This window comes from Salarias fasciatus, chromosome 16 (genome assembly GCF_902148845.1).
Source record: "Salarias fasciatus chromosome 16, fSalaFa1.1, whole genome shotgun sequence".
In the NCBI taxonomy this organism is placed as follows: Eukaryota; Metazoa; Chordata; class Actinopteri; order Blenniiformes; family Blenniidae; genus Salarias; species Salarias fasciatus.
Genome location: NC_043760.1, coordinates 2,386,693 through 2,407,006, shown reverse-complemented (window position 1 = coordinate 2,407,006; position 20,314 = coordinate 2,386,693). Strand labels below are relative to the sequence as shown.

The 20,314-nt window shown below is 50.5% G+C and overlaps 1 protein-coding gene across 2 annotated transcripts in view; it reads left to right on the top strand.

Annotated features, from left to right (window-relative positions):
- dgkh (diacylglycerol kinase, eta) overlaps window positions 1-20,314 on the top strand; it is a 53,157-nt gene that overhangs the window by 7,706 nt on the left and 25,137 nt on the right. The window contains exons 3-7 of one of the 2 annotated variants that reach the window (XM_030111294.1): window positions 4,907-5,017; window positions 7,210-7,368; window positions 12,934-13,014; window positions 17,707-17,811; window positions 18,755-18,887. In XM_030111294.1, coding sequence (XP_029967154.1) covers window positions 4,907-5,017; window positions 7,210-7,368; window positions 12,934-13,014; window positions 17,707-17,811; window positions 18,755-18,887 — 589 coding nt within the window. The remainder of the gene's footprint in view (window positions 1-4,906; window positions 5,018-7,209; window positions 7,369-12,933; window positions 13,015-17,706; window positions 17,812-18,754; window positions 18,888-20,314) is intronic. The other variant, XM_030111295.1, reaches the window with a different exon arrangement.

The window sequence follows — 20,314 nt, the reverse complement described above, 5'->3', positions numbered from 1 at the left end:
GACTTCCTGCAGAACCAGACCCAGAGGAGACTTCCTGCAGAACCAGACCCAGAGGAGACTTCCTGCAGAACCAGACCCTGAGGAGACTTCCTGCAGAACCAGACCCAGAGGAGACTTCCTGCAGAACCAGACCCAGAGGAGACTTCCAGCAGAACCAGACCCAGAGGAGACTTCCAGCAGAACCAGACTCAGAGGAGACTTCCTGTAGAACCAGACCCAGAGGAGACTTCCAGCAGAACCAGACTCAGAGGAGACTTCCTGCAGAACCAGACCCAGAGGAGACTTCCAGCAGAACCAGACTCAGAGGAGACTTCCTGCAGAACCAGACCCAGAGGAGACTTCCTGTAGAACCAGACCCAGAGGAGACTTCCTGTAGAACCAGACCCAGAGGAGACTTCCTGCAGAACCAGACCCTGAGGAGACTTCCTGCAGAACCAGACCCAGAGGAGACTTCCTGCAGAACCAGACCCTGAGGAGACTTCCTGCAGAACCAGACCCAGAGGAGACTTCCTGCACAACCAGACCCAGAGGAGACTTCCTGTAGAACCAGACCCAGAGGAGACTTCCTGCAGAACCAGACCCTGAGGAGACTTCCTGCAGAACCAGACCCAGAGGAGACTTCCTGCAGAACCAGACCCAGAGGAGACTTCCAGCAGAACCAGACCCAGAGGAGACTTCCTGCAGAACCAGACTTGTCCTTCATTAAGTCCATCCACAACATGCACGTCTTTGAATTGTGGGAGGAAAATGTGTCAAAGGATCAAATCCGCTCACGACAAGGTAGAAAATGTCGAGCGCTCACGGACGAGCTCTGTACCGGTTCGATCCCCGCTGGGCTGAAGCGTTTCGCTTCCCGCTGGAAAAGCCTTTCAGGGCCGTCGGCTTTGACGCGTTTCACCGTCGCTCGCTGCAGGAATGCAGCGTTTCTGGAGGGGAAGCGGAGACGTACGGAGGTTCCGGGCGTTCCGGCCTCTTCCCCGTCGTAGCGGACCACACAGGACGAGCCGGACTCCGTCTGAAGAGGTCCAGTCCAGGAGAACTCCTCATAATCTGCTCCTTTCCAACATTTTCCACACATTTACACTACAAAATTAAAATCTCCTGCAGAGCGGCATCAAGGTGTCCAACATGACCTATATTTCACCTTTTCTGGTTGAAACCATCTCTACTTGGGCTTTAATCCCCTCGAAGACATTATTCAGTACTAATCTGTTTTTCATCATTTAAAAAAAATATGTAAAATGTACTCTATAAGCTGCGTGTTTGAAGTTATCCCAGTAGTTCTTTGGAGTTTTCCTCCTGAACTCAACTGTTTTTTCCTCTGGATTCTAGTTTTTCCATCAGTTTACAGTTATGGATCGAGAAGAAACCATAAAGAGAAGCACCAGTTACCTTACTGGTAAATTAAAGTTCAAACACCTAAACCGACATGCAGGCAGTTTTGATCGTTCTGGACGGAACACTGAATACAGGAAGTTCCAGCTGTTTTCAGTAAACTGCAGCCTGAAGCTCCTGCAGCAACACTGGATTCGCTGATTTGAAGAAAAATACTGGGAGAGTTAGAAACAAGCTGGTTAAGTGTGGTAATTTGACACCAGCCTCATCTTTGTTAATTTTTTTTTAATTCAGTTAATTTATTTGATGTTTGTTAAGGCAGAAGATATTTGAAGTCATTCGACTAAGAAGAAAGATGAATGTAGGTGAGTTGCTGGCTGACAGCCAGTTGCTGTTGATAGAAGATTTAATGGAAATATAAAGATTTCAGTCGCAATGTATCTGGAAAATGATTTTGTTAAAAAAAAAAAAAAACCTTGATTAAGTGGTATCGTGGACATGGGGTCAGGAATTGCACTGAATCGTTACATCTCAAATAATTAATTGTTGGAGTTCCGTCAGCGATTAATTGTTTAAACTTGTGATGAATCGCGTCTTTGTGATCAAGCGTCAGATTAATCTAATCCTCATAATTCTGCTGAAATGAACAGAGAAGAAAATGAGTTTTATCATCTATTTCTTTTCTTTAAGCCGATTGTGAATCATTGACAGCCCTCCATAAATTAATCACAATTAATCACGATTAAAACTGACAACACTAATCGCACACATCGCAGTGGTGAATGAAACTATTTCCCCGGCTTCTGGTGTTTTCTTCAACAGGTCACTTTAGATTTAACAGACGAGGAAAAGCTTGTCCTGATAAACACAAACAAACAAACAAACAAACAAACAAACAAACAAACAAACAAACAAACCCTGTGGTCAACATCTGTCTGAAGGTCAACAAGCTTTTCACTGATCACATCAATGGTCTGACTCCTCAATCGACACTTAGTGACAACCTGTGTGTGTGTGTGTGTGTGTGTGTGTGTGTGTGTGTGTGTGTGTGTGTGTGTGTGTGTGTGTGTGTGTGCTTTCGTTGACACAGCTGGTGGGCAGGATGTCGGCTTCTGCCTCCGTGTCTGTTTGTAATTCTCAGCCTTTCCTCTGCTATAAATAGCCTCTTTGTGGTGTGTGTGTGTGTGTGTGTGTGTGTGTGTGTGTGTGTGTGTGTGTGTGTGTGTGGTGTGTGTGTGTGTGTGTGTGTGTGTGTGTGTTTCTGGTGAGGACAGGGATGGTCTCCAGTGCGGCTCAGTAAATGAATGAAGCTCACGGTTCTGTCTCCGTCTTCTAACACACTGAAACTTAATGTGTGTGTTCTGGAGGCGCAGAAAGAAATGATGTCATGTTGGGGTGAGAGGGTGTGTGTGTGTGTGTGTGTGTGTGTGTGTGTGTGTGTGTGTGTGTGTGTGTGTGTGTGTTCTCTTGTGTGGGGTGGGTTCAGGACAGTAGTAGGAATAGAGAAGTAGCCGTTCAGGCCCAAGCTGGAGGAAGTCTACAGGAAATGAACCTCAGTGACGGGAATACCCCATAAAGAACACACACACACACACACACACACACACACCATGTGTGTGTGGTTTGTGTCCCTGTTTCCTGGTTTTGATGTACTGAAGGGGACGAACGTCACAGTGAGGACAGAAGGGAAGTGAGTGATTAACTCTGTGGGCGGGGCTTAGGAGAGGGGCGGGGCTCAGGTGAGACCAGGTGGAAGCAACCAACCATTAAAGTACTGGGACGGACTGTGTGTGTGTGTGTGTGTGTGTGTGTGTGGACTTGTTCTATAGTTGCGGGGACAAACATCTTGTACGGAATATTCTCCATTTCTCTGGAGGTGGAGTCGTTGAGGTGAGGGTGGTTTTCAGAGACGGGGTCGCCGCTGACGCCGCTTCGTGCGACTGACCACAAACCCCTCGTGCTGCTGAGATTTCTGCCATAATCCCGTCCTCTGTGGAATGCCTTTCTAAAAATAGCCGGTCCTGCGTCTGATTGGCGGAGCGGCGTGGTTCCGGGGGAACTCGCTGACGGGAGTCTCTCAGACGTCCTGCTGGAGGTTTGAACGGTTTGTGGGCGGAACAGAAGCGGCGTTCAATCAGACGCTGAAAGTGTGTCTTTGAATCTGAAGAGGCTGAACAGGAGGACGTGAAATATGTGGAAAGACGGTAAAGCGGTGCGACCGCAGAGACCGTTTCTCACATCCGACCAAAGCTTTCTGGAAGGCGTCCGACCCGGGGACGGGAAAAGCAGGAGTCCAGATCATTTCTGCTTCTGGAGGACTCCGTCCCGTCTCCCTCTGAGGAGCGCCTTTCTAAAAATACCCGCAGAATCTGCCTGATTGGTGAAGCAGCCGCCGTTCCGTGGTGTGATCTCCTCTCATTCTGAGCTGAAAACGCCAGAAGCAGCTTGAAGGACAGTTTAATCCGGAACGCCGCCTCGTCCTCCGCCGTTAGACGGCTATCAGCCACGCTGTCTGTGAAACATGCCGATGCTGAACAACTCCTAAATATTCTGTCTCCAAGGTAAACACAAAAAAAGCACAAGAAGTGGACGTGATGAGTTCTTTGAACTCTTTTCGCTCCGATGGAAGCCCTGATGTTTCATTTTCTTATAGAAGTTTTGGTATCACTTTACCTGAAGCCCCCCTGTACAACACATCATAAGGTTAGGGTTAGGGTTATACCTTATACCTGATGTTATAGAGCATTGTGATCATTTATGAGTGTTTATAACTGTAGTTATACAGTGCTATAATGTACTTATAGTGTGTTCTACAGGGGGGCCTCAAGTAAAGGGTTACCAAAGTTTTTATACTTTTTCATGTTTAAACTCAATAAACCTCATGTCCAGGTTTTTAGACTCAGTTCTCTCTTTACGTCCCCGTTTGTTCTGTGAAATCCAGCAGAATCAACCCATTTTCAAACCGTTTCCATGTGAAAAAGCTTTTCTGCTTTTTGGCTGCTGAAGGTCTGAAAGCGCCTTTCTTGACGTCACAGTGAGTTTGAAGACAGGAAACAGAGACTTGCTCTGACGGATCAGTAAACGTGGAGAATCGAGGCGACCGGTCAGACGGAGAGGCGGGGGCGGGGCTGGAGGACCGGAAGCCGGGTCTGTTTCCGGGTTCCGGGCCGCGGTCCCTCCGCTCTCTGAGGAGTTTGCTTCTAAAAATAACCGCGGAGCGTTTGTTATTTGTGAAGCAGCAGCGATGAGCAGTTTGAATGAGACGTCCCCCCCCCCACCACTCGGTTTACGGCTCTTCAGAGACATGGAGTGTGCTGTGTGGAGCTGTGGAATGGCTTTCCTCTTTCTTCTCCACTTCTGGCCGATTCTTTGCCCTCCATGCATAAAATTGCTGCCCGCACACATAAACATAAACACACACAAACACACATAAACACACACAAACACACACAAACACTGGGCACGTCTTTAATCTGGACAACTTCCTGCAGATAAATAGGAAGTGCGCGGCGCTGTCTCTCTCCTTTGATCCCTTTAACGCCGACTCTGTCTGTGTTCTGTTTCCCCTCAGACGAGCATAAAGGAGGGACTGCTGCTGAAACAAACCAGCTCGTTTCAGAGGTGGAAAAAACGCTACTTCAAGCTCAGAGGTCGAACCCTCTACTACGCCAAAGATGCCAAGGTAGGCAACGATCGACGGTTCAACTCCCCGCAACATGCATGCACCGTCAGGTGGAAGCCTCAAACCTCGTCCATGAAGGAGAAAAGCCAAGTTCCTCTTCTTCTGTTGAATTCCTCGACCTTCTGTCCTCGGCGGTTGTGCAGAGCGAACTCCTTAAGGTGCATAAAGCGCACCAGAGGTTTATTACCAGCTGCTAAACCTGCAGCTCTGCTCTGCTCAGGATAACTTAGTCTGGGATTAACGGCCAGAGAGCCGGACTTTCTCCGTCCGAAGGTGATAAAGCACATTTCACGTCTCATTTGTTTAATTAACACAAGACTGAAATCCCACAAAGACGATTTAACGCTTCTAATTCCTGCACAAGCTGTTGTCTGAAAGCTCTCCGTGATACTTGAACCACAGACAGTTTAAACGTCACAGCCTTGATGGCTCTGTGACCACTGAACACCTGGAGACAGGTGAGGCGGGGAATCTGGATGGTCGTCTCTCACGTCAGTCCTCCCAGACTGCAGCCGGTCCTGACAGGTTAAACCCGGGAGCTTCCAGGAAACAGACAGGTGGACAGAACCGGACCCGGAACGGATCTGGACTAACAGTTGATATGAAAGATGAATGGACCTGAAGGCGGTCCTGTACATGAGGCAGCCACCCAAAGACAAATAGGTAGGGAAGGGCAGGGATCCACTGATCATCATAAGAACCACGTCATTACTGTGGCGATGGCTAAAAGCCCATATTTAATGATCAATACTGGTATAAAACCACGTTTCTATGACGACACAAAACACTAAAAGTTCATACCAATACAAGTCAAGTCAACTCACATCCGTGAAATGACTAAATGTGCAACATCAGAACCGTGACTGACCCTCACCTGATTCCTCGCCTTAAACCAACTAACCCACACAGAACAGCAGCGAGATGGAAACAGAGGTCAGCTGTTGATATCAGACCAGTTTTACTCATCAGAGCGATAGCGGTATGTCAGAGAAATGACTGACATGTTAGAAAATGACCGATATCAGCCCAAACCGATATCAACGCCGATATGTCCTTTATTCAGAATTTCCTAGTGTGGGATTAATGAAGTAATACTCTGTTCGACTCTGTCCCTCCAGATGTGGTTTAAAATCCATAAAACTCTATTTGAAGCTGAGGATATTATCATTATATTGTCATTTTCAGATGCTTTTTTCTCCTTTTATCTGATTGATCACATCATCCAACATCAGGATTTATACATAAAGATACAAAAGACAGCTATATGCTTGTCTCTGGTCGACCAAGTGTTGAAGTGCGACCTCCACCCGTGACGGAGTGAAGGATCACCAGGTCGTTCGGCTCACTGATCCTCGTGTCGGAGCTGGAGGTGGACTCGTCAGCTTATAATCCAGATTACAACACCGACTGAGGCCTTTAATTTGAAGGAGCCTCTGCTAGTTGCCTAGCAACCGCTGCCCACCCCGGTGATGGAGTGTTAATGAGTGAGCTTGATACGGCGTCAGCCGGCCGTATGGACAGACTCAGATAGCCCCTGCTCCTGGCTCTGGGCTTCGGAGCCTTTAGGAGGTTATTTTCCGTCTAATGGGCCGACCTGTCTCTGGAAATTCATTCAAATTACATTTCATGACAAATCAAATTGGAATGAGTGTAAAAGTGTTCGCAGGAGAAGTGGAGAATTAAATGATTGAGAGGAATCGATGCAGTCCGGCGAGTCGATCCACGACTGGGGAGGAGATGATAAAACAAGGAATCGTCCCAGATATTGTCAAGTAGCATCAAATTACACGTTAACAGATCTATCATTTAATATATGGTTTGTATGCTCTTCTCTAAGATGTACCATTTAAATCAGAGGTGTCCAACATGCAGTCCACGGCCCTCCTGCGGCCCGCTGCAGCCGTTTCTATTCTCACTTGGCTGTAAGTTAGAGTTTTAAATGTTCTAGTAGATCTGTCTCCTCAACAAAACAACACTAACGACCGAAGGAGGCGGAGCCACAGGAACCCAGTGCCTGGAAGGCGTTTGGACACCCGTGGTCTAAATGGCGTGCACGTCCTCGCTTTTTTCTGTTCACCTTGGTAGAGTGATGTTTCCCTTCTTTTTGCCCCCCTTCCACACTGATGTGACCTTTCTCCCTCTCGCCTGTGCCCCTGGGCGTCCCGCCGTCTGGATGGCGTGCGCGCCGTAAGTCGGGCAGCGCCGTGGCGCGCTGGCAGGAGCGGGCGCTGCGCCGGGTGTCCAGGAGCCGCGTGTGCTGGCGGGTGCTGGCGGTGTGCTGGACGGGCGCGCGGCGCTCCCCGCCGCCCCTGGGCGCCAGCGGATCTGAGGAGGGCCTAGTGAGGATCCGGGTCAGCACAGCTCCCGGCGTGGCGTGGCGTGGCGTCGCCGCTCGCCACTGCTTTCATGTCATATGTAATCCAGTCAAACTGACATTCGGCCGATCCCAAACTACGAGTAAATATGACATGAACGCACTCCTTCCAATAGAGATATAGAACCGCAGATAGAGCTGCGTAGAGCAGAAACTGTAGAGCTGCTGCACATAGACTCATGGAGCTCGCTAAACTCACTCTGTAAGGAGTCTGGCTTCCATTGCTTTGTAAGTCTCATTGCACTGTAAGAACGACGTTAAGACCCTGTTTACTCAACGCTTCGAGCGGAAATGCTTCATGCTCGCAGTTTCGCTTCAGGAAAGGTTTTCATTTACACGACGGCGTTCTGAAAACGGCGCTTGTTTACACGGAAATGACGTGTGGGGCCGCCAGTGGCTGCTGCTGTTTGTCTTTTTGTAGTGAAACCATCAGAAAACACATGAGAACAATATGAACACATGATTATTAACAATGAAGAAAGTGTGCACGGCATGTGTGCACGTGCCGTGGAGCCCGAGCGTTTTCCAAAAGATCCTCCTCGGGGGCCATTCTCAAAATGTTGCTTTCCTGTATAAACAGACCAAAACGCAGCGGGAGTTTAGCGCTTTCACTTGAAACCGTTGCCATGGAAACGGGGGTTTAACCTTCAGGCCTTTTTTCTAAACAGGCTACCTGGCTGCTTCTAGATTAACTGAAATGAATCCAATTTAGTTGCTTTCTGTGGTAATCTGGGCAAAAAGTTGAAATAAAGCTGACTCATTTTTGTTAAAAAAAAACAAAAAAAACTTAATAAAACTGATAAATTTCATCTTCCTGGTTTAAGGAACCCAGTTTCAAACCTTATTGACAAAAAAACAACCATCCATCCATCTTCAACCTCTTAGTTTTAACTGCGCTTTATATTGTAATAATGACCTTAAAGGAATACTCTGAAGATTTTGGACCCACGCCCTATCCCGATCATTTACAAAGTGAGATAAGCTTATAAAAACCTTTTTTGTGTCTGTCCGTCCAGTGGCTGGCTCCCAGCTGTTAGCATCGTAGTTAGCTTAGCTCAGCTGCTGGAGGTGAAGAGGAGACAGAGCCGGACTGACGAAAGTGGACAAAATCCTCCTTCCAATGGTCCAGGGGACGGCGTATTAGCACGTGAAGTAAATCCGAATGGTTATAAAATGCTTTAAAACACGTGTTTTCTTTTCAGTCCGTTAAAAATAACGTTTTTCATACACAGACCTGCGCATGCGCAGTGCTCCGACGAAGGATATACTGGAGCACAGCAGTAGAAGCCATAGACTCAGCCGCTGTGTGCCGGTACATCCTTCCGCGGAACGCTATGCTTGTGCAGATCTGTGTGTATCAAAAGGTTATTTTTAACGAACTGAAAGGAAAACACGTCTTTTAAAATTTTTAAAACCATTCGGATTTACTTCAAGTGCTAATACGCCGTCCGCTGGACCACTGGAAGGAGGATTTTGTCCACTTTCGTCAGTCCGGCTCTGTCTCCTCTTCACCTCCAGCAGTTGAGCTAAGCTAACTACGATGCTACCTCCTGGGAGCCAGCCACTGGAGCACAGACACAAAAAAGGTATTTATGAGCTTTATGAGCTAGGTCCAAAATCTTCGGAGTATTCTTTAAAACTGTACAATTGAAAGCAGCCAGGCTGTGAATCATTTCAGCTTAAATCAGACTGTTCATTTTTACAGTGCAGAGATGCTTCATTAATGGTGTTCGACGTTAAGATGAATCATTAAGAAACCAAAACATGAGCGTATGTTATTCATTAGAGCAGTGATTTTAGTGTATTACATAAGTCGACAGGTCCAGCCGCTCTGCTGAGGCCCAGGTGGCCCAACTGAGTGACCGACTGGTTGGTTTGCTGGTTGATTGGTTGGTTGGTTGGTTGGCTGGATGGTTGGCTGGTTGGTTGGCTGGCTGGCTGGTTGATTGACTGGCTAGTTGGTTCTCTGGTTGGTTAACTGGCTGGCTGGTTGGTTGGTTGGTTGGTTGGTTGGTTGGTTGGTTGGTTGGTTGGTTGGCTGGCTGGTGGTTGTCTGGTTGGTTGGCTGGTTGGTTGGCTGGTTGATTGACTGGCTAGTTGGTTCTCTGGTTGGTTGGCTGGTTGGTTCTCTGGTTGGTTGGCTGGCTGGCTGGTTGGCTGGCTGGTGGTTGGCTGGTTGGTTGGCTGGCTGGCTGGTTGATTGACTGGCTAGTTGGTTCTCTGGTTGGTTGGCTGGTTGGCTGGTTGGTTGGCTGGTTGGTTGGTTGGCTGGTTGGTTGGCTGGTTGGTTGGCTGGTTGGTTGGTTGGTTGGTTGGTTGGTTGGCTGGTTGGTTGGTTGGCTGGTTGGCTGGCTGGCTGGTTGGTTCTCTGGTTGGTTGGCTGGTTGGTTGGTTGGCTGGTTGGTTGGTTGGCTGGTTGGTTGGGTGGTTGGTTGGTGTAGAATAATTTTATAATATTCTTTACATCATGCTTATTATATTATGTTATTTACTATTGTTCATGTAATGCATGTCTCTGTTAGTTATAGTATGCTAGTAGACGCAGGTGTAGAAAAGACATGTATCCTTTTTCTGTTCGCCAGCCTGCCATTTTTCATTTTTACGGCAGCCTCTTGGCAGCTGGTTTGTTTTTCTAAAGTCAAGACTACAGGTCAATTGTATCTCTGTCTCCCTCTGGTGCAAATGAGGCTCATTGGACAAGAAATGTGACACTATGATTTGTTGCACAACACCTGGCATTTGGGAAGATTTGATGGAGACTTGATGGAGACTTGATGGTGAATTGATGGAGGCTGAGAGGGCCTCCCAAGGGGTCACGGACATTGACCTTCGTAGGGAGGGGGGAACAATTGTGTCTTGACGAAGAGTCCATGGAGAGTTGACGAACTCCCAAGAAATAGTATAAATAGATGGAGCGGAGAGCGATCGGCGCGTCAGTTCTTTTGGTCAACCTGGCTGCCAGGAGGTGTTTTTGGGAATAAAGTCCTCCTTTTGCATTCTGACTCTGACTCTGCCTGATTTTTCTGAGGAGAACTACGATGGAAGACTTCAAGAACCAAGAGTGGATATACTTGAGGATTTTACGTTTTTTCTGGAATATATGTTTGTGGGGTTTTTGCACCGTGACTGGCCTAGGATACTTTTTAAAATAAAATTCCACGACATTGGCTGGCTGGCTGGTTGATTGACTGGCTAGTTGGTTCTCTGGTTGGTTGGCTGGTTGGTTGGTTGGATGGTTGGTTGGCTGGTTGGTTGGTTGGTTGGCTGGTGGTTGGTTGGTTGGCTGGTTGGTTGGCTGGTTGGTTGGCTGGCTGGCTGGTTGATTGACTGGCTAGTTGGTTCTCTGGTTGGTTGGCTGGTTGGTTGGCTGGTTGGTTGGTTGGTTGGCTGGTTGGTTGGGTGGTTGGTTGGCTGGCTGGCTGGTTGATTGACTGGCCAGTTGGTTCTCTGGTTGGTTGGCTGGTTGGTTGACTGGCCGGCCGGCCGGCTGTGTTGCCCTGTGCTTAAGACGCCAGGCCTCCTCTTGCATCCAGCAGTGAGGCCACATCTCAGCAGGGTCCTCCTGGCGCCTCCTCCATCATCAGTGGGCCTGTTCAGGTTCTTCCCCCTCTGTGTGGACGAAGCTCAGACACAAGCCAGACGTCCACAGAGGGAAGATGGACCAGGACTAACGCTGACCCACACAAGGACTTAATACATGCTGTCACGACTCTGGAGTGAAGTAGTTCCTTTCCTCTCTGATGAAAAAACAAAACAAAACACACATTTTACCCAAAATTATTATACAACATGCAAATATTAGCCTGTTCCATCTCATACAGCTGTGACAGACTCCTCGCTTCCGCAGCATGTTCTTCCATCTGTCTGCAGGTGGCCTTGACTTAAGAAGCAAAATGACCACAAAACAGCATCGCTGTGCTTGAGTCTGCCACAAACCACAGCAGAAATTCAGACTTTAGCAGGTTAAACCACAAACCTGGCGTTAAAAGACCGGTCAGGCGTTCCTGGAGGAGGAGGGACGGGGGCTGCTGGGAACTGGGCTCTGAGTCTGGACGCTCGCCATCGTCCAACATCGACTGTCAGCTTTCATCACAGCCTCCCTCAAGACGGCTCAGCCTGTGTGTGTGCGTGTGTGTGTGCGTGTGTGTGTGTGTGTGTGTGTGTGTGTGTGTGTGTGTGTGTGTGTGTGTGTGTGTGTGTGTGTGTGTGTGTGTGTGTTGGGCTGGTGGCGTGATGAATGAGAGAGAGAGAGTGTGTCACAACAATCACTCACACATACTGTACATCGACACACGGGATGGAGCAGAAGACGTGGGGGTTGGTGTGTGTGTGTGTGTGTGTGCGTGCGTGCGTGCGTGCGTGTGTGTCCATGCTTGTGTGTGTGTGTAAGAGAGTGCAATATTTGTGCTGGCATGCCGTTCATACTCAGGCCCTCTCGGCTCTACAGTCACACACACATTCACATGCACGTCCTGTAGGCATATGTGGAATTGCTCACACACACACACACACACACACACACACACACACACACACACACACACACACACACACACTCACGCAGAGTGAGTGTTGGCTGGTATTCGTGCAGTCAGGCCTGAGGAGAGCGTCACTCGCCGGGCATCCCCACCGACAGCTGCAGCAGCTTGCTTCCTCCTCCCACACACACACTCACACACACACACGCAGTCAGAGGGCATTCCTTTGATGGAGCCGCTCGTTGGCTCGCGGCCTCCAGGAGCTCAGCTGTGCAGCTTTACGCATCGCAGCTCTGTGAGGAGATCAAGTTCCTGTTTGTGGAGTCTGGATCCAGCTCGCCAACACACACACACTCAGTGACACACACACACACACACACACACACACACACACACACACACACACACACACACACACACTCAGTGAGACACTCTCACAGCTCCGGATCCCCCAACGCTCCGTGTTTCCAAACAGAGCCGTCTCCGTCCGGCAGGTTTCAGCAGCTGAATCTTCTCGTCTGTTTGGAAGCTGAACTTTCTGTTCAGAGGAGATGATTCACTTTCACTTCAAAGTCAAAATAATATAGGAATTTGGAGACGAGTGTCTTTATAAGCACAAATGCGCCTCACTTTCAGCAGAATATGTTAAAAAAAAACGCAAAATAGAAGATAATCGCAACAAAATATAAATTTTTAAACTGTGTTCGAAGCTCTGGTTACCCAGCAAAATGTAAAATAAACATATCTATAAATTCATTTTACATTTTGTAGCTCAACATTGTGCAAATCAGAGTTTCCTGAGGGAGAACATGCATCCCGAACACAGAACCGCTGCTCCACTGCGCCGCCTCCCTCCGATCATTATCGTGGTTCCTCTGAAGGAGGCGATCAGACCGGAGAATCATTCAGCTGCTGGATTCCACCTGCTGCTTCACTGCTTCTCACGTCATCCTGTTTCAGATAAGGCTCTGCTCAGCTTCTGCCGGTAAGGCTGTCAGACAGGAAGTGAGTTGAAATCTGACGGCGGATTCTCTCCTTCTCTTTCGTACCTCTTTCCCCCCCAGTCCCTTATCTTTGATGAGGTGGACCTGTCGGACGCCAGCGTTGCAGAGTCCAGCACCAAGAATGTCAACAACAGCTTCACGGTGAGTGCCCAGGCTGGGTTTGCATCTTCTCCCTGTGCACGCCTGCTTTCTCTCTGGTTGGTAACCGTCTCAGAGTGTGGAGTGACGTTGCTGGCGTCCGTGTTGTCGCCACAGTTTGACATCCGTTCGTCTTTAACGCCGGACGTTCGTGAAATCCTCTTGCTTGATTTCCCCGGAGTCGCCCCCGAGGCCCCGTTTACACATTTCGATCTAGAAAATTTTTTCTTTTACACAGAAGTGTTTTGAAATCGAGGCCCGTTTCCATGGAAACGGAGGTTTTCATGTGGTGCCGCCAGCGGGCGCTGCTGGTTGTTTTTGTGGTGAAGCCACACAAACCGCCGGGAAGAGAGGCGGGGCCGAAGCACTTTCGACAGGTTCCACCTCGGGAGGGGTTTTCAGGAAGTTGCGTTTCCGACGCTCTGAGCAGGAAGGAGCTTCGACTCGGCGGCGGTGGTTCATCATGTGAAACGTTCAGGGAAACCGTTCTGGCTCGAATCTGTCGCATTTCTTCAGATTTATTAATTTTCTAGTCCAAGAAACCAGAAGGAGCAGAGCCTGGGAGCAGGACTGGAAGGTTCTGAGCTAATAGACAGAACCCTTCACTGCCAGGAATCAAAAGTCAAAATGATCCATCGAACACTCCTTCATCACTTCCAGCAGCAGGTTATGTATTCTGCAAAGTAATGGAAGCAATGAGGTGGTACTTTATTCCATTATTGGCTCTCATTACATCCCTGCGTGTTGCCTCTGTTTAGAAACGTGTTTCTTCGTTCTGCTTTGAAGGTTTGTGGTTTGAACCTGATGTGTTTGGTAGAACCAGGGGCGCAAACGGCTCCTCCAGAACCCTCGGCCCCGCCACGCTCCAGATGATGTTTAGATGCTTTTCCCAGCAGAGCTCGTCACAGCGGATGCTGCTGTGTGACTGGCTTCGTGTGTGTGTGTGTGTGTGTGTGTGTGTGTGTGTGTGTGTGTGTGTGTGTGTGTGTGTGTGTGTGTGAGAAACGAGCATCATGATCAGAGGACGAAAACAGAAAGTGAACGAGCCCGTAGAGGTTTGTCCTTTCTATAAATGCCTCATGACTCCCCTGGTGGTTACTATTTATAGAAGCGATGATGATGATGAGGAGGAGGAGGAGGAGGAGGAGGAAGGCAGGAGAACAGTGCCTGGAGGAGAGCGCGCCGCTATTTTTAGCGGCGCCTTGAAACGCTCCGCCGAATGCCTGGCATGGCTGAACGTCTGCCGTATTCATAAATGAGATTACGTGTGGCTGCTGCAACGTCCTCGCCTGTGTGTGTGTGTGTGTGTGTGTGTGTGTGTGTGTGTGTGTGTGTGTGTGTGTGTGTGCTGTTGAAAACAGCAGCATCCCTGTGTGATGCTGAGAGGACGAGAGGAGCGGTGTGTGTGGCGGTGGAGCGGCGGCGGAGGAAATCCTGGCGTGACGTCACGCCGATGCTGGCGGCGGTTTTCGGTCGGGGCGGGGGGAGCGCAGAGGAGCGCAGGGGCAGAGCGGGGATCGGGTCCAGAGCGCAGAGCAGGGCGGAACGGAAGGAGGACCTGAGAGGACGGAGGACAGGAACGCCGCCAGGTAACGAGCCGAGCGGCGGCGGAGCCATGCTCTGAGCCCGGCTTCGTCACGCCAGGGAGGGGGAGGGGGGGCGTCTGTCTCCGTCTGTCTGTCCGCCGCTGTTTCTGCTGGCGTCGGGGAGCCCGGCGGTCCTGATGTTTGTATTTCACGTGCGCGCTCCTGTCGGCTGTGTCGCTCGGCTGCTGAGACGCCGGTCAGAGAGAGACGGTCTCTGGAGGACCTTCACCGTGAAGCGCCGTCCATCCTCTGCGTCTCCGCCGCCGCCGCCATCGAGCCGTGAGGCTGCAGACCGGCAGCACCTTGACGCGCACGTGAGGCAGAGCTCAGCCCGCCCAGAACGCCTGACGCCCGGAGGACCGCCTCCCGACTCCGAGACCGAGTCCGAGTCTGTGGAGGGAATCTCAGTGACGCTCCAGTGTGTGTGTGTGTGTGTGTGTGTGTGTGTGTGTGTGTGCGTGTGTGTGTGCGTGCGCATACTGCAGGGTTGGTCACATGCGCTGCACGTGTGTGAACAGTGGCTGGTGCTCCTCGCTGTCGGCGAGCCGAGGCTGCTGGGATTGGAAGAGATCCTCAGTGCAGCGGCTCCTGGCAGGTCCTCGGTTCTACGCCGCGGTGCTGCAGTGCCGTGAAGCAACAGCTGGTCTTATTTCCGTGCTCGTGGCGTTCGCAGCGTTTCCTTCCGTTCGTCTCGTCCAGACCGGGTCCAGGTCTGCTGAGAGCAGCGGCGCTGCTTCCTGGTCCTGATGCTGAAGAGCTGCAGAGCTGCTGTCTCTCTCTGAGCTTCAGGCCCATTGGACGCTCAGAGTCACTGAAGATGGAACTTCTGGATTGGCTGACATCAGTGTTTACCGAGCAGCATGAGAGCTAACGAGCCAATCAGAGGCGGAGGAGGGCGGGGCCTGACGGGGAAAATATGGCTAACCGTTAAACGAGGGATTTCCACTGAGCGGCGTCTTCCCTCCTGGTTTTCCGACCCCTGGAGGAAGCAGCCGGTCTCTGATGAGCAGAGCTCGCCGCTCCGGCTCGTCCCGCCGTCTTGACTCGTCGTCAGGCGGAGCAGGGCGGAGGAAGGCCTCCGTCACGCCACACACACATCCATCCCCGGCCCGCTGGCAGATTGATGGCAGCAGTGATTAAAGGGATTGATCAGGGAGCTGCCGTGCACGGCCGTGCGCTCCCAACACACACGTTCATCTGTCCACAGCTAAAAATACCGGCTGTTAAACAACCTCCGCGCTGCGCCTCCTGAGTTCCCCCCACCTGAAGAGGAGTTGACAAAATAAGGTTGTGCAGCAGACCAGGGTCCTGCAGCCTCCAGACCCGCTCAGGTTCTCTGGCTGTTCTGCAGGCGAACGCAGCTCCGGAGTGTCGGCTGTAGATTTGGTGCAGAGACAGCTCTGACCTTCTGAAGCATTTATGAAGCTTAAATTGAACATAGTGAACATTTTATTTCGTTTACCCTATCTTTGTTCCCGATTTTATCATTTCCTCCTGTTTTCAAGATTTTTTGTTGACAATTTTGAAATTTCAGCTCTCTTAGCCATATGACCTCTTTATAAGCCGTTTTGCTTGCTGTTTGCCAACCAAATAGAATTTTCTTACATCAGAAATTCCAGACATTCCAGGTTCTTTAAGCCATTCTATCATTTTTCCCCATTTCTTGTGGTTTTAGCTATTTTTCCCAATTCTATTTCTACCTTTTTTTAATCCTTTTTCAACCAGGAGCGTCTGGTCGTATGATCGTAGGTGAGGTGTTTTCTCGTGTTTCGTGCTGTGGAGGCTTCATGGCTGCAGTTAAACCCTCCCCGCCTCACCGTAGCCCCGAACCGTCCTCATGGAGGCCGAAGCCGGGCCCGAGGCCGCCGTTATTCGAGACAGCCAATCAGAAGTCAGGACTCCATCAGCGCGGTCTCATCAGCACCCGTCTGTAGAGCAGATGGTTCGACAGCCACTGTAGCCTTAATGCAGGAAGAGAAGCAGCGCTGCGGGCCATCACACACACACACACACACACACACACACACACACACACACACACACACACACACACACACACACACCGGGTGTCTGTGGTGCACCTGCTGTTTACCACACCTTGTTACAGCCGGGGGGCTGCTGGTCCCAACAGGCCTGTGATCACAGAGATAGAGGAGGGTGGGGGTGGAGGGTGGAGTGGAGTGGAGTGGAGTTAGTTCAGGTGCGTCAGTGGTTAGCACCGCTGCCTCACATCAAGGGAGCCTGGGTTTGATTCTGGGGTTTTCTGCTGAGTTTGCATGTTCTCCAGGCGTGCATTGCTGTTTTCTACTCAGACAGTTGGACTGCCTGCATGTTGCGTCGCTTGGGAGCCTCGTGACCATCTTACAGTCAGAAACAATCCCCGGTTCGATTCCAGGCTCGGCGGGCCTTTTTTCCCGCGGACTCCCCGATCGTCTCTCCGGACTCGACCGCGATGTTTAACGGAGCCGTGAAACATCAGGCTCATGTTTATTGATGAGCTTCTTCTCTCTGCTGTCGAGCAGAGATGACTAGAAAGAGACGGAGGAGAGGGAGAGGAGGAGGAGAGGAGGAGGAGAGGAGGAGGAGGAGGAGGAGGGAGGAGAGGAGGGCCATCAATAAGTGATGGGGTGTTGACAGGGTGCTGTGAGTCTGTGGGGTTGTCTCCAGGGACTGTCCTTTTAGACACACATGCAGAGGACAGAGTGGGGGTGGAGGGCGGAGGGTGGAGGGCGGAGGCGGAGGGCGGAGGAGGCTCGGAGCCTCCACCCAGGCACTTCGCCTGTCAGCTCACATCTGCCTCAAAGCGGCACGAAGGGGTCGGAGCGAGAGGAGGAGAGGGCTGGGACCGAGAAAACTCCAGAAGGTGTGAGAGAGCAGGAGTTAATGAGAGAGAGAGAGAGAGAGAGAGAGGGAGAGAGGGAGGGAGGAGGAGGGAGCTTCTCATCCTTCCCTCCCTTAAAGACAGAAGCGATCGCTCTCTCCTCTCAGATCCACCGCAGGCTGCCGAGAAGCGAGCGCTGGAAACACTTCCTCCCTCCGCTCGCTCTGCCTCCCCTCGCCCCTCGTTCTCCTCCCCCCGTCTCACCTCCCGTCTTCCGCCTCCCGCCAGGTGATCACTCCGTTCCGCAGGCTCATCCTCTGCGCCGAGAACCGGAAAGAGATGGAGGACTGGATCAGTTCGCTGAAGTCCGTCCAGTCCCGAGAGCACTACGAGGTAAGAGGACGCAATTCTACTGGCCGAGACACCCAGGCGTGTGTGTGTGTGTGTGTGTGTGTGTGTGTGGGATCCAGCGCTCTGTTCAGAGGCGGTGCTGCAGTGACAGATTAGGCGTCTCCTCTGCCGGATCGCCGCTCGCCGTTCGCACTGGAGGCAGATCAGCATCCAGGAAGTTTCAAGCCCCACGTGCACCTGCACGTGCACGTGCACTACTCCACAGCTGTAGTGGAGACGAGGCAGGCCCGCACGCTTCTGTGTTCTCCATCATGCTGTTGTAAAGGCATGGAGAACGTGAGCAGGAGGGTTCCGTTGGAGAACCGCAGATCTGGGATCAGCGCGTCTGGAAACCCGCAGGAAGCAGCGCCGCGTTCAAACGGCTTTGATTTGAGAGGGAAATCTTATGTAAGACCCCCGTTTCTGCACCGCAGTGCAGCAGCAACCCCACAGCGTGCTACACCGCCACGCACACACACAACAACAACAACAACAACAACACACACACACACACACACTCAGCAGTGTGTGGACATCAACACATTTCATTCCAGGCTTCTCCTCCTTCTCCGTGCTGAGAATCCAGTCGTCCCCGTTTTTAAAGCTCCTTTTACAAATTGTCCTCACGAAACACAAACTGCAGACGCAACGCCCACGCTGTTCCCCGGAGCCGCGGGAGCTTCAGGAGCTCCAGGTTCAGCAATCAGCCAGAACTCACCAAGTGGGTGATTTCCCCCGCGGAGTCCCGAAGCAGGCGTTTCCTCCCGGGCGCCGTTACAGAGCGCTAACCCCGAGTCGGAAGGCTGAGTGACTGGAGAGACTGAATGGAGTGAGAGTGGAGCGGTGGTGAAGTGGACATGTCCTCCGCACATTGAAGACTGCACATTCTGTTGTCTCTGCCTCGTGCCCGGCGCTGCCAACCTTTTCTAACCTCTCCTTTTGCCAGACTGCACAGTTTAATGTGGAACATTTCTCAGGGATGCACAACTGGTACGCCTGCTCCCACGCACGGCCCACCTTTTGCAACGTCTGTAAAGACAGCTTGTCTGGGGTCACGTCCCACGGCCTCTCCTGCGAAGGTAAGCAACGCAACGCAACGCAACGCAACGCCGCACAAACACAGACAGCACAGGACGACCGTCCGACGTTCACCATGAAGTCGCTTGACAGTTTTATGGAGATATCTGAAGTATAAACAATTTAATGTGAGCATTACAAGTTAAAACTTGATCTAATGCGCAGGAATTCTTCAAAAATTCAATTTCCACATGCCGAAAGTTTGTAAAGCGATCAGAAGTACTCACTCAGGGTGTCTTTTTTTACAGTTTACAGCTTCAAATTTAGCTAAACTGCATGTTCCCCCTAATAACTCAAAGGATTCATCAACAGGAAAGTTGGAATGAGCGTTTAAGATGCTTCAGACTTTTCAAAACAATATTGCCTCGACGAACCTTTGCTGGAGTTTGTGATCAGAAGGAGACACAGGTATAAAATGAATTGCCATGCCGTGGAGTTGGACACATTTGTGGAGGAAGTTCAGATAAATTACAATCTTACGGTGAATAAATGTGATTCTGGAATAAACACAGTGCCAGTCAACGTTTGAATGAAGCTGGTGAATAGAAGTCGTGGTGAGCCAGGTGAAGAACCAAACCTCAACATGATAAGAGCAGCGTTTCTGCTGAAGACTCGCCTGATCTGACCTGCAGTTCCTTTTCAAATGCATCAAAAAGAGACGTAGTAATTAAAAACATAAAGGCCAGCGTTGAACATGAACTCCTCCCGGTGTTACGCGTGATCCGGAGAAATGCTCGATAAAGCAGATTGAAGAATTCCAGCCGGCTTCCCGTTCGTAGATCAGCCGTCTTGCTTGAGTCCATTTTCAGATGTGAGAGTGGGCGTGTCCAGGTGTTAGTGTTTTCACAAATCGGAGATGAGAAACGGTCCGCCTCCTTCATTAGACTCACTCTGGTTCACGTGTCAATGGAGAAAACAGCAGCAATACAGCAGCCTTGTTGATCCAGACATAATGCCTGGTGCTGCAGGCAGCAGCCATGAAGAGCCAGCTGTGTGGAAGTTTTCATCATCTCAGAGATATTCGAGCATTTTTCTTGATAGATCCAACAGTCCAGGCCCGTGTGAGGACAGCCGCTGTTGTAAAACCACCTCCCACCACTAGGTGGTGCAGGGAGTTGCTGTCTTTTAGACAATGGCCTCATTTCCTTTCTGCTTTGAGAAGCCTTCTCCGCATCCTTTACTGAGCAGCGGCTCTTTATGTAACAGCACTGAGGAACCTTTACCGTCCACATCAGCTTCGTGTTTCTGTGCCGACGTTAATTCTCTTAATGCAGCCTCCGCCGAGCGAGCTGTAAATATAGCAGCAGTCTTTCTGCTGAAGACGTACGGACAGACGTGGATTGCTCTCGCCTCGTTCTCCAGCACTCAGACGAGGCACTTAGAGGATCATGAATAATACGTGTGCTCTGGGGAAGCTGCTTTCCCGCCG